Raw genomic sequence first — 14,438 nt, forward strand, 5'->3', positions numbered from 1 at the left:
TGGAGGTCATTGTTTGTCCACCTCGTATTCGGCGGTGCATGGCTGGGTACAGGGGTAAGGGAGCTGTTTTATGGCGTTTAAGCCCTTCAGATGCGCTGGACAGCTCTAGTCGCTCTAAGGAGCTTTAGGTGGAGAGGCGCTGAGAAGAAACTCTTTCTCGCTTTAATTGCTTTAGAGACGGTCCTCACAAAGAGACAGTGGCCAGATTTACCTCCCGTTTAAGTTCTTATTTCCATTGGTTCACAAGTTAATCCTCTTTCTTTCTCAGACCTCGGAGAAAACCCGAGTGATAGGAGCCTACCAAGTAGACACAACCAGAGAGGCACACGAGTTTTTCCAGGCGAGGGGAAGAAAAAAAAAAGACTTTGAAGCACACATTGAAAAGTTTTAGGTGGTTATAAAGAAAGATTTAAAAGGAAAGACGCGCCACGGAGATGAAATTTCGACCACATCAAATTTAATAATAATAATAATAATAATAATAATAATAATAATAACACAGACGCACTCCGAATATTTTGTCGGTGTCAATTATGAAGATGAATTAAATTTTTCAGGCCAGTTTTGTATGTCAGCCATACAATTAATTTTATAACGTCTCGCAAATACCACAAGTTCTTTATTATTAGGCTACTTTTATACGACTTTATATCTAACAAGATTTTTGCTTACAATAAATAAATAAATAAAAACGAGTGGCCCTCACCTTCACCTTTCTCCGTCTCTCTCTCTCTCTCTCTCTCTCTCTAACACACACACACACACACACACACACACACACACACACACCACACACACACACACACAAACACACACACACACACACACACACACACACACACACGCGTAACTGATAACTTTCAAATGACCCACGTAAACTTTTTGATACATGTCCACAAACCGCTGGCTGTTCATAAGTGACGCGTTTGGAGGCAGCTCTGTTTTTATATGCGCCAGGACGCATTAACATTAATATTCTTTATTCCGTGAAATCTTTTGTCTACCGTTCAGATTTGTTAGAGTGAGAAACATGGTCAGAGATTAAAAAAAAAAAAAAAAAAAGCGTTAAGGCCAAGCACTTTCTCAAAGATTCTCCCAACAAAATATGCAAGCTTTACATAAAAGGATACTTTGCGCTGCCCTTAATTCCCTACCTAAACGGTTTTTGCTCCGGGAGAAGAAATCTTCTCTGAAAACCCTTCAAGAAGAGAAGGGCATTATTGCCCTAATCCTCTTACCCGCAGTCATTTTAAGACAGGGGTTTTTGAGGCTGAGATGGCGTCTTGTCTTCCTATCCCATCCCAAATCCTTCCAGGCCGGGAGAGAGGCTAAGGCAGCACCCTGGCATCTATTAGCCATCTCTCTAAAGTCTCTCTCTCCTCCACTGGCATGGAGAAAAAGCCGAAAAGCAAACAAACTATGGGCTGGATGCTTGCACTCCCTAAACTAACGAAAGACATCGGATTCGTGACCAAGTGCAGACAAGCTGTCTGAAGACAGATTTGAGAAAAAAATATTTTAATAAAATCAGGTTCGTGGTTGTGTTTTCTTTATGCCTGGATGAATGCCTCAGTAGAATAACTTTATTCACTCATTCAAAGTTAAGCTTAAGAATAAAATAATCTGTGTATTGAATTACACCTGATTGCAAAAAAATGTAATTCATACTTTATCACGACCATAAAATAATATCGCCTACATTGCCCCAAATGGATCCATTGAAAACCTTCACTTGTCATATTTCAGGTTTGTTTATCAACTCCAGAAAAAGAAGGAAAAAAATGTGTCTACAGACACGGGTGGATTTCAGCGGGCATAATGTGCTTAAATTGATCATATTTGAAAAATAACTCCAGACGTCAGTGCACCGACGTACCACTGGACCGTCAGCCGTCTTATTTCCTTAAATGACGGCACTGAGAGCCAATAGAAAGCTCGTATGACCCCCGCGAGGCTCTACTTAAAATCCCAGCTCGGGGATCTCGCGCTCCAACTGATGGCGGCTTCTCACTTCTGCGCGAGACTCGGAGACGGACAGAAGGAGCGCGAGCGAGCGGGCTCGGAGCGCACGGGATGACTTTTCACTGAGCTGACCTGTCATCGCACTGGTGGACAAAAAGGACGGTACAGTGGGCACAAAAACACCCGACAGAGCCGCCGAGAGAGCTGAAGAGAAGCCCGAGGAAGAAACCGAGGAGCTTTGGTTCTTTCTGTTTGTGGAGGCGGTGTAAGCGAAGAAAACTACCGGCAGAGAAGGTAAAAAACAAACAAACTACAAAAAACCCTCTTCGTATTGTCCTTATTTAGCTAAATATCTTCTTAATATTTAATTAAAAGGGAGAGAAAAGAGCAGACACTTGCAGAGCAGACTTCATGTCAATATAAAGTTGATTCTGTCAGGAAAGTTTGAAAGAACGGCCTGTATTAGATGCTGTTGTGCTAGTAGTTGGTAGCAAAATTAATGTTGTTTATTCTATGCAGTTTGAATGTGCCTTGGATGATTTTTATTTTATTTTATTTTTTATTTTTAATCATCTGTGTGCAACCCAAAATACATCTGGTGTGAGAACTCAAATTCACATCATTAACACAAGAATAGGTTAATCAGATAAATAAAAAAAAATAAAATAAAAATAAAGTGCTTCTTTATGTAGCCTATATGCGCATATTGATATATCCCAATATAAAAGATCCCCCCCTTTTTTGACTGTCTCTTCTTTGTAGCCTAGTTTACCATAAAAAGGCTCACTTATTCTCTTTTACTTTTATGAACTCCACTGTGATTTTTAACACTTCCTTAGACGATAAAATAATAAAGTGTCAATTAAGTGTCATTAATAATGCTGCCAATTAAATACGAGACACTGAAAAACCTTTAAATTAAACCTGGCCTTCGCATAACAAAAAAATATCCTTCATAATACAGCTGAGGGGGAAAAATTACAGATGTTCCTCGCCCTCTGACAGTTTACACTAGTGACACAGCAAAGAGCAGATTGTCAGGTCGACTCAGGCCCCTGAGGGCTGTTAGCAAATAACATTTTCCTAATTTAGTCGGATCAAAGAGTTGCACTGTACACGCCAATTTACATAATGACGGTTTCATATCGAAGCACTGAGCAGCAGGCAGCCAGGAGGGCCCAGTGCCTGGAGCAAAGAGAGGCTTATGAATGACAATAACAGCACTGACACAGCTCACAGCAATGAGCTATTGTGCAGAATTTGATATGGACAGGGGGACACAGGCTATAACCAGTAATTTAAAAAGGTCGGTAAGCTGGCAACGATCAGAAGTCAGGTTTAAAGTAGAAATACCTGGCCATAAACACAAGAAAACAGATGAAAGCATGCAAATGAGATCAGGATACGCTTCTTTGCGGCTTTGCTGTGAAGCCAGTGACAGATGTTTGAGTCTCACAAACTTCATCAGTGATTGCAGGCATGCGGGTGTAAACAAATACAAATCTGTACTTTCTGCTCGTAGGTCGGGCTGGATGGTGATTTTTTTCTCTTATATCTTGTATGGCTAGAGGCTTAATTTGATTTGAATGAATGTTTATAATTTCAGAAGATGCACTGCTGGAAACTGCAGTTGAGGAGTACCGCCGATTACAGGAACGCGGGCGCGTGCACGCGGACATACCCGGACGCGCACACGCGGGAACTCCGCCGCAAAGCTAACCGCCAGGTCCCACTGTACGTCCGTCCATGTCAGCGGTGATGATAAATGGAGGGCCTCGCAGTCGAAACCTATTTGCACTTCCATTAGACGGGGAGCCAAATGGGGATCAACATGCATATTTTTACCCGCGGAGAAGCCATACATCTCAGCCAAAACGTTGCCCCGGGGCGATGGGATAAGAGGCCGCCAGAGAGGGGAAGGGGAGGGTGGAGGGGCGTGGAGGTGTGTGTGTGTTTGGGGGGTGGGGGTGTGTGTGGGGGTGCCCATTCAACTCAAATACTTGGGGGAGTAAAGTAAATGTTTAGCGAAGCACCTTCTGTCCCCGCGAATTAAACTATTCCCCACTGCCCTCTGATCACATTCATCAGCCGCCGCGGCCACTTAATAGGCTGGGAATGGGCACTGCGGCACTGCGCGCACACCGCCTGAGCACGCACACACGCACGCACGCACACGGCACTAAAAAGCAGAAAGAAACGACTTTTCCACAACAGCTATCCGTGTGGAGTAAAGCCCGGTTTCCACACCCTAATTTGTTTACACATTATTATTATTGTTGCTTTTGTTACTATTATATAATAAAAACGAGAAGAAACAGATTTCTTTTTTAACGGACTTGAAAAAATAAATACTATCAGAACATGTCAGTTAATAATGTAGTCACGTAAAAAAGGCGCGATCAAATTAACAGCGAAGTAAATTACAGTTATCCATCAGGGCTTATTTCAAAGAATGGAGCAGTTTAAACTCTTCCAGCTGATATGTACTAGGTTACTGGCCAGTTTGTATTATTGCAAAATCAGATTTGCTGTTATTAATTTGTTTGACATTTGCAGAAGGCCTACAAGACAGCACATGAAAAAGACAAATCCACCGAATTAACAAAGCAGTTAAGAATTAAATAAAGACCTTAAAGTTCTGTTTTAATATTATTTGAGTTCTCTGCACAAGCGCAAGAATTTATGCAGTTACATACCTGTCATACAGCAGGAAGATTTATATCTTTCCCCTGTGGTCCCTCTGTAATAGTTATAATAACTGCTTGGGCCTCGGAGATAGCCCCTCCTGTCAGCCTTCTTGGTGCTAATACATATCTAATCGTGTCCTCAAGCGTTCTCATCTATGAAAATCTCGTCGTGAAGGAGAACTACAAAATAGAGTTTTTGGAAATTGCTGCCTCGTCTGTGTTTTCCTTCGAGAAATCCGTCTGTTTCCTACCGTTAAAGCTGCAAATGTTTAGGCCTTTAAACTTATTCATAAAACTACCACAAATAAATCACCTTTACTGTTAAATATGGCAAGAAAAATGAATTTTTCAGACTTGAAAATAAACGTCACTTGATGAGAATAGTCATAGCCTATAATTTAATCCTGCTATCTGGTTGCAGGTTTTTACCACCGAGACCCGTAACAAATCAGCTTATATCATTTCCTAACATTTCATCAACGCCTTGATCTGTCAAAGCAACGTTTTCAATAGGGATTTAGCTTCTCGGGAGCACAAAAATGACGTGAATAAATTCATGAATAAGGCATCCGTCACGGTTCATTACGGCAAAGAGTGATAATTACCCCAATTAAAAGTCTTTTGTATAATTAATGGATTGAACAGAGCGGTAATTGGATGTTAATGGATAACACTTTAGTCTGAGTGCGAACATTAAAATCTATTGGCCCCTGAGCGCGTGGGTCTACTGTCACTTAGTAATAAAAACGCTGTGTGTGTGTGTCATAGCCCGCTACCAGGTCTGCACCAGATGTTTCTGAACCATTTGTTCTCTCATTAAACAAAGAATGAAAAAAAAAATGTTTTTAAATTTTTGATCACGTGATTAACAATGCCGCCTGTCAATCAGCAGCTACGCGCCCTCCCAACGCCGGATTGCCCCCATTTATCTGAAAATCACTCCACCCTCTCTTCCCTTCCGCAGGTAGCGACCTCTCACCATGCAGCATTACGGGGTGAACGGCTACTCTCTGCACGCCATGAACTCCCTCAGCGCCATGTACAACCTGCACCAGCAGGCCGCACAACAGGCGCAGCACGCGCCCGACTACCGGCCGTCTGTGCACGCGCTTACATTGGCCGAGAGACTAGCTGGTAATTGAGTGCACGCTCACACACACGAACAGCAGGCACTGTGTTTACAGAAATCAGCTGCAATTTGTTGTAAAATTTGTGTCTGTGACAGTGACACTACTTTGTAGAATATTTTTAAATTATGTGTCAGTATGTGCATTCATGATTAATTATCTTCCCCGTTGGGGAATATAGTTGGGATCCGAATAAATAAGCAAGTAAAAGTGTGCTGTGGTAGGCCATAAAAAAGATTTCTTTCCTGTCTTAATTAGCCATTGCAGCCATCCCCCTTTTTTCTCTTGTTGGGAAAACTGAAACAAGAGAATGGAAAACATTACAAAATGTTTCTAAGACCTACAGGCTTTTTTTTTTGTGGAAGAAAATAGATGGATGGAAACTAAGTAACTAAAATTCCAGTTTGGAATACCTTCGTAGATATTCGTTTATTTAGAAACAGCACAGCTGACCTTCATGCAAGTGAAATAAGTGCAATAAACCCCTAATGTTCAGTAAAATAAAAACTTGCCGTGTGTTTTCTCTTCAACGGCTGCGCATTTCAAGACATCATCCTGGAGGCTCGCTACGGCTCTCAGCACCGCAACAGCGCCGGAGCCGCACGGCCTTCACCGCGCAGCAGCTGGAAGCGCTGGAGAAGACTTTCCAGAAGACCCCTACCCGGATGTGTGATGAGAGAGCGACTTGCCAGGTGCACCAATCTGCCCGAGGCTCGTGTGCAGGTAGGCATGTCCGAGGAAGAAACACAGAATGCATCTGATGGTTGTTTTCGTGTAGAACTCAGTATGGATTTATGGTAGTGTTTAATCATGCCTTAAAATATGCTGACAGCCAATTAGTGCAGGGTTTATATGTTTTGGGATAATATTCTCCAAAATGTTGTTTTTGGGTGTCAGTCTTAAGTAAACAAACAAACAAAAAAACACATCAAAACAAAACAAAACAGAAAGAAAAAACAAACAAAAATTGAATAAAAATTCAGTTTGAAATAGTTTTAATAAAAAAAAAAAACTGACTCGCATTACGAAAAATATTCAATTTATTTATAATGGCTATAAGCAGAGTTATGGCTTTTCTACATAGTGATGTTTTGCATGCACAAAGGCTTGTTTGTCTTAACAACATATACAAGTTGTGAAAAAATTGCCAGCTCATATATCTCTAAGGTTTACAAGCTTGATTCTGAATTTAAAGCTCTGCCATTTGAGCATATTAGCTTCTGTTTTTCTATATAAAAAAATAATATCAAAACAAAGAACAAAACAGAGAAGAACAAAATATTTGAAAATTAGTGCATAAATTATCTCGGTGAACTACAATCCATGACCGCAGTTTTTTTCATGGTTTACATTTTCTTTATCCTCCAGGTTTGGTTCAAGAACCGCAGAGCAAAGTTTCGTAAAAAGCAGCGGAGCCTCCAGAAGGAGCAGCTTCAGAAGCAGAAGGAGGTGTCAGGGGAAGGAGGAATGAGAAGGAGGACACACCTCCCTCCACCACTATCCGTCCTGATACCCAGCTCCCTCCTTCATCCTCCTCCTCCTCCTCCTCCTCCCTGAGACAGAAGGTCCTGTGGTTCGCCCTGTTCCACTGGACATGGAGCTGAATGTCACATCAGCAGAACATTCAGGCAGTGAGTCGGCAACAGAGGATAATGCAACCGATAAGGAGGACGAGAGCAAATCTCAGAAAGAAGAATGAAGTGTGAGAGGGGCGGTGACACCTGGGGCGACTCTCCGGCTTGTAAAAGACTCATGCCCTAAACCAGGTAAGAATATAGAGTACAAGTCCTTTTATCCTTGGCAAACTTAATGCATTCATCAGCTGACTATCATGCATATATATATATACAACCTTAATCTTCTTTCTCCCTGTACAGATTCCCTCTGGTCTCTCCATCAGTGACACCTTCGTCCTCCAGGCAGCAGCCTGGCCAGCACCGGTCCTCTCTCTCAGAGCCACTCTTACTCTTCGTCCCCCTCAGCTTATTTCGTCTGCAGGAGCAGTTCCGCCAGCACATGGCTGCCACCAACACCTGGTGCACTATCCTGCTTTTGACCTCGCCGCCCCGTCTTCACTTCCCTACCTGGAATGAATGTTAACAGGCTCCTGCACCACTGGGCTCTCTGCCCTGCCAGTCCTACTATCAGTCCCTGTCCCATCATGCACAGCAGGTGTGGAACAGCCCGCTGCTGCAGGCATCAACTGCAAGTGGCCTCACCAGCCACAACAGCAAGACCACCAGCATTGAGAACCTGCGTCTGAGGCCAAGCAGCACGCTGCCTCCTTGGGACTGGACACAATGTCTAACTGAGAATCAGATGGTGTGGAAGGCAACGTAACTAGGCCAGCGCTTACGTATTACCATATCCTACTGTGTGTCTGTGTGACTGTGATAGCTCTTTAGGAACCATATAAGGACTTCTCCAGCAGATGGACACACAACATACAAGATGTCCATAAATAAAACATGGCAAAATGCTTTGGACCTACAGATCTCTATTAACATCTCTTTAAAACACAGCACGTCGACCATTTTTTCGACTTCTCATAGCTTCTGTTGCAGCTCACACATCGTTGAAAAAAAGAGAACCCACGAGATCATGGAAATGACTACTGTGAGACGCAGCACTTCAAGTGACACTCCCAAAATATGAAACGCTTCCAACTGTCATGCAGTGCTGGACCTTCGAACTTCCTAAATAATTCAAAAACAATCGTGAAAAATGATGTGACCCGCTGGAGCACGCACTTAACTAAACAAACAAACAAAAACAATGCAAATATGTTTACAAGAACAATGTGAAGAAATGAGGCACTTTGTAAGGAATCACCTCGTGCAGCAAAGAGACATTTCAGTTAAGCAGTGTGGTTATGTACATACCCTGCACTACATAACAGCACATAAATATAAATAAACCTGAGCCATGTCCTCCTCAACACCATAATTAAAAGTGACTAATTTACCAGTTTAATAGCCACTAATATGCCACTTTGTACAGAGGCTGGCTTGATAATGAGAAAATGATTTCAGTGACTAAATTCTCAGAGCTTTTAATTACATTTTGCCCTGGGCTGAGGGAGCTGGGGCGAGCGCAATTATGAACATGCGTAACACTTAATGTAGCATTTTTATATTCAAAGGCTTTTTACACCAACACAGTCAACTACGGCAGCCGCGTGACTTGCACCACTTCGCAATGACTTGATCCATTTTCTGCAGATACAAAATGACTGTAAACATATTAGGACTTGGTTAAATATTGTCTTGACTTGTATTATTCCCGCCTTAATATTCTCTTGAGGAAACATGCAGCGTTTCATCGAAAGCCACATCGTCAGCACTTGATGAGAATCACACACATCTCTGATGTTTCCGTTAATGTGTTTTTTTGAAGATAATGTCTTCAAATGGAAAAAAAAAGCACATTATTTTAATATGTAAAATACAAAAAAGTCTATCTATTAATGTTTACTGGTAAAGTAATTGTAAAGTTCCTATTATGTTGTATAATAATAATGGACTCTTTGTCAGATTGTAAGATTGTATTTACTGAGCTCACCGACAGCCCGTGTCCCCCTCCTCTCCTGGTTGTCTGTGTACCACCCATGGATTGAAACTGATATTTAAAATTTTAGTTTCTTTTCTTTTTTTCTTCAAGAATTAATTCAAGAGAAACTGGACACATTTAATTTCTAGAAAATTACCACCCTCTGTGTTTTGCAATCAATCCAGATGGAAAAGTGAAAGAAGGAGAAAACATTTGAGTGAATAACTGACCCTAGTCCTCTGTGCTCTGCTGTCTTACTCTATTTGGTTTCTGTTGTTGTTTTTAATGCTGTTCCCCTGATTGTTCTGTCAAACTACTTGGTCCAGTGGTAGATAGATATGTACGGTGGAGGAGAGTGACAGGACCATCAGCAGTGTTGTTTCCTTTGCTCCTCCTAATAATGTAGACTTGAACTTGTGTTGTTGTAAAATAACTGCAATAAAAGCATTGCCTGAAGATCTTTACAACGAAGACTTCTCGATCTGTGTGAGGATTTACACGGCATGGGGTGTTCCAGCCAAGCCTTGAAAAAGTCATAAAACAGCATGAATTTAGAGATACAATGAGCATATAAACAAGTTTTATATTTTAATACTGTTATTCCATTTCTCAGTGAGTATTAAGCAAAGCACAAAACCTATTGATGGAGTGCAGGACTTTAAAGTCTTGCAATTTATATAAGCAAGCATATATTTGAGATGATATTAGTTTAGTCTGAAAACATGGATGATGAAAAGAGAACAAGCAGAAGCAAAAAAAAGCAACTGGGACATGTAAGAGCAGAGAGAAGGTCAAATTTAAAGAACACTAAAAATACAAACACAAGTACATGAGAATTTGCAGCAAGACAAAGAGTACAGGAGCAAAAAAGAACAACGTAATCTGAAATATCTGGGAAATAAAAAGCAGCGTGGGGACATAAGGCATCCCCAATGAATAAGCAGGCCATTATCCTGAAGAATGACAGGCCTGGGGCGGTGATTATGCTGCTATTATATCTTTAACAGCATGGTTTGTCAAAATGCACAGACCCCACCCAACCCTGCTCACTCTCTCTCACGCACACACACACACACCACACACACGTACACTCACAGACACATAGGGCAACCTGGGCATCTCTGCCACATCCTCTAAAACACACCCTTGCTTTTTTCACAGTAAAGTTTACATGTATTGTATGACATTGTTCTGCTCTTAAATGATTGGCCTTGAATGTATATTTTCCACTCAGTGTGTCTGTGGGTGTGTGTAAATAACTAATACACCTCGGCTGCAGTTATGAACGACTGCTTCCCAAAATTTGGACATAAGGGGATAATGATCTCACCAGATTAGCAGTGTTAATGTGGGTTAACACCTCACCCTAACCTTGTTGTGTTTTATTACACCACATACATGTGAGTGGTCCTCAGCCAAGGGCATCCTGATGTGTGACTGATACGTCTGCACCCAAAGTGAATGTCCTTGTTATCCGGAGGAGAATCTGTCCAGGTACATGGCAGGATTTCCTCCCGTGGGGCTTTGGACCAGAGAACATAACAATACTCTTGTTCCAAATGTTCTCTTTTTTCTTACCCCCCCCAACACAACACCCACACACACCCTGGGGGTTGAACAGGGATTGCTTGATGTACCGCTGCAGGGTCAAGTGTGTTGAGCCCTTGATGCTGGATCAGGTGCTTTCCATCTCTAACACTCAGGGCTGTACATTCGCCACTAAGGCTGCAGCCATCTATTTGTAGGCACTTAAAGATCTCCATTTACTTTCCTTAAAGCAAGTGATGATGGTGTGTGTGTGTGTGTGTGTGTGTGTGTGTGTGTGTGTGTGTGTGTGTGTGTGTGTGTGTGTGTGTGTGTGTGTGTAAAAATCTATCGACCAATCAAAAGCTGTGAAGCTTTGAAAACAAAACTTTAAAATTGAGATTAATTTGATTTTCAACATTAAAACTTTGAAAAGGTATGTAAATATGTTTCTATTTAAAAAAAAAACAAAACAAAACAAAACAACTTTTGCTGCACTTGTTGGTGTGAGTCTCTGTCATGCTCATGCACACACACAGACCCTTGGAGCAAGACCCCCACACAAAAATCACAGTGTACCATTCAATAGGTGATTTTTCTCCCTCCCCTCCATGGTTCTCTCAAAGGTTTAAAACCATGGCGAGAATGAAAAGTGCCAGCGTTAGAAATCTCGGCCCATTGAGTAGGTGACAGGGTCTGCCAGAATATGATCCTAATCCTGTTTCCAGCATTCTTTTAGCCCAGTGGCATTCCATTCGCAGCATATTCACTGAGCTGTCAGACCCGGGGAAATCCCTCTATAGTGCATTGCCCAGATACACACAGTCAAAGCCCTCCTGGAAACCACCAGCAGAACTTAAACGGAGAGGGAAGCACGAGTACAATCAGACTCACTGCTGCACAGGAAAAAAAAAAAAAAAGCTTGAAAGTAGCGTTCATTCATTTAACTCATATTTGGTGCTGAAATGGCAACATCCTTTCCTAAAACCTTTAAGAGAACAAAAACAGAGGGGAAATAGGTTATGTGGATAGAGAAACAAAGAAGAGAGTGATATCAAGAGGCAGGACAACAGGTGGCTCAAACTGTGTATCCAGGGCCACCCTCCTTTAGTTCCACTTTCATCTTCCATTTCTTCTTGTCCTTTTCTCTTAAACACTCTGACTTGCCATCTCGCCCCTTCTCGGGGTAATCTTCTTAAAGAGAAGAAAACCCCCATTCTCTCTCTTCTAATCTGGCTGCAGGCCTAAACCTTCGGGTGCATTTCCAATGTGGGCTTCACTAAAGCCCACGGGAGCTCTCTCAGCCACTTCACGGAGCCCGTCGATGGATGATTAGATTACACAATATAAGAATAATATATGAACCTTACTTTATGAAAATTAGCTCAATTACTGCAGACCCATCATTAAATGTTACAGTGTTGTTTTGGGCCTGTCTGACCAAACTGTGTGGTCCATATGAAATATTAAAGACAGGAGATTAGGAGATGATATAGATAAAACCATGCATGAAGGTGAAGGAAATTAGATTCAAGTTGACTGGGAAAATCTTTATGGAAAACCTAACCAGAGCAATGAGTTATTTTTTTAATGATCAATGAGCCTTTTAATATGCCAAACTTTATTAGGTAACACAGTGAGCCATTAGAGTAACGGTGGTCACTGAAAACAGACCTCTGTATGCTTATGCAGAAATCCAAAACAAGGAATTTTATAAGCTCAAAAAACATATAAAACAGTACAGTCATGACAGACTGTAAATATCATAGCTGAAGGCTGAAGTTGACAGCCTGGTGCTTAGAGAACAATCTGCACTGAACACCATGAAAAACCAAAGAGATCATCGACTTCAGCAAGCACAGGACTGACCCAGCCCCCCCCCCCCCCCCCCCCCCCCCCCCCCCCCCCCCCCCCCCCCCCCCCCCCCCCCCCCCCCCCCCCCCCCCCCCCCCCCCCCCCCCCCGACATCAACGGCGAGCGTGTGGAGAGGGTCCACACCTTCAGGTTTCTTGGTGTCCTCATCTCTGCTGATCTCTCTTGGTCAGATAACATCACAGCTGTTATCAAGAACGCTCAGCAGTAACTTCACTTCCTGAGGGTCCTCAGGAAGAACAACTTGGACTCAAACCTGCTGCTGACCTTCTACCGCTCATCCACTGAGAGCCCGCTGACGTACTGTATCACAGTATGGTACGGCAGCTGCACTGAGGCAGACGGGGTGAGGCTTCAGAGGGTAGTCAAGACAGCACAAAGAATGGTTGGCTGCCCTCTCCCCTCCCTGATGGACATCTACACCTCCCGCTGCATCAGCAGAGCCAAAAACATCATCAGGGACAGCTCCCACCCTGGCTTTGACCTGTTTGACCTGCTGCCCTCTGGCAGGAGCTACAGGTGCATCAAAGCCAGAATAAACAAACTCAAGAACAGTTTCTTTGCCAGAGCAATCACCACCCTGAACTCACACACACACCCACCACTCTAACTGTACAATACCCACATCTCTGTGCAATATTATATTATTCATACTGAACAATATCTATAACTCCTATATTGTGTAACATCCAATATTCATTCACCAAATGCAATACTCACATCTTCATTATTATATGTATAAATTTTTATTTTTCTACAATGTATATATTTTTTCTACATTCTGTTTTATTTTTTGTATATTTTTAGAAGTTCTATTTTACATTTTAGAAAATGTGACTTTCTACGGCATGGCACTGAACAGGAGTGGCCCTCCAATCTCATTGTACATTCTGTATAATGACAATAAAGGCATTCTATTCTAGTCTTTATTCTATTCATGACATTCAAGTATGTGTAAAAATGTGTGTAAGCTTTCAGCATCCAGTAATTATAAACTATGCAAACTGGAAAATTCAGAAAATTAAGGAAAAAAAGGGGAAGTCCGCTGCTCTCAGTCTGTCTCCACCTCTCGAGTTTTTTTAACATCTCCATACAAGCATCAGAAAACATGACATACAAATGATCTTTTGACAAGTGTAAACAGACAACTGGATGCCTGTAAACAGAAGTGAGCTATGGAGCTGAACAGTAAAGAGAGGAACAGCTGCACTCTGGAAAAAGAAAATACACACTATATAACATTTTCTATGCACTCTGTGGCTGAGAACAGCAGAGAGCACATCCTGCTGGGCTCAAATCTACATTGTGCATCTGCAACAAAGACCCCCACTGCTGAGATCTTCAGCCCCACTCCTAGCTGGAGCACAGGTCTGAACTTCACCTCAGGGGTGGAAACTCCACAGCAGGAAGGGCAGCTTAACTACTACTGCCTGCAACCTTTCTCTGTGCGTCTTTACTAAATAGACACCTTACAGTTCACTTTGAGCCACTGATGGCACAAACACTGATTTAGCTATTAAACAACCTGCTTATAGATGCTCAATTTTAGTATACGGGGGTGCGACACTAATGTGAACGATATTCATTCTGAGTTTGTGTGGTGCAAGGTGAAAACATCAGACTATTACAGTGTTTTGCACGTTTATTAACAAAAATTGTACTTGAAAACACAGCAGAAGCATGGGTGTGTAGTTAAATCCATAATATTCATCTTTCT

The 14,438-nt window shown here is 42.1% G+C and overlaps 1 protein-coding gene across 1 annotated transcript; it reads left to right on the plus strand.

The window, feature by feature from the left end:
* The first annotated feature begins 2,006 nt into the window (after window positions 1-2,006).
* On the plus strand, window positions 2,007-9,770 carry dmbx1a (diencephalon/mesencephalon homeobox 1a). The gene is given in 15 exon segments (XM_030752332.1): window positions 2,007-2,256; window positions 5,614-5,783; window positions 6,324-6,359; window positions 6,362-6,431; window positions 6,433-6,499; window positions 7,145-7,241; window positions 7,244-7,327; window positions 7,330-7,500; window positions 7,503-7,542; window positions 7,654-7,693; window positions 7,695-7,746; window positions 7,749-7,805; window positions 7,808-7,862; window positions 7,864-8,039; window positions 8,042-9,770. Coding segments are annotated over 14 exon segments (1,146 nt in total). The 5' UTR covers window positions 2,007-2,256; window positions 5,614-5,629; the 3' UTR covers window positions 8,089-9,770.
* The last annotated feature ends 4,668 nt before the right edge of the window (window positions 9,771-14,438 follow it).

The sequence above is a fragment of the Archocentrus centrarchus genome, chromosome 17 (genome assembly GCF_007364275.1).
Source record: "Archocentrus centrarchus isolate MPI-CPG fArcCen1 chromosome 17, fArcCen1, whole genome shotgun sequence".
NCBI classification, from domain to species: Eukaryota; Metazoa; Chordata; class Actinopteri; order Cichliformes; family Cichlidae; genus Archocentrus; species Archocentrus centrarchus.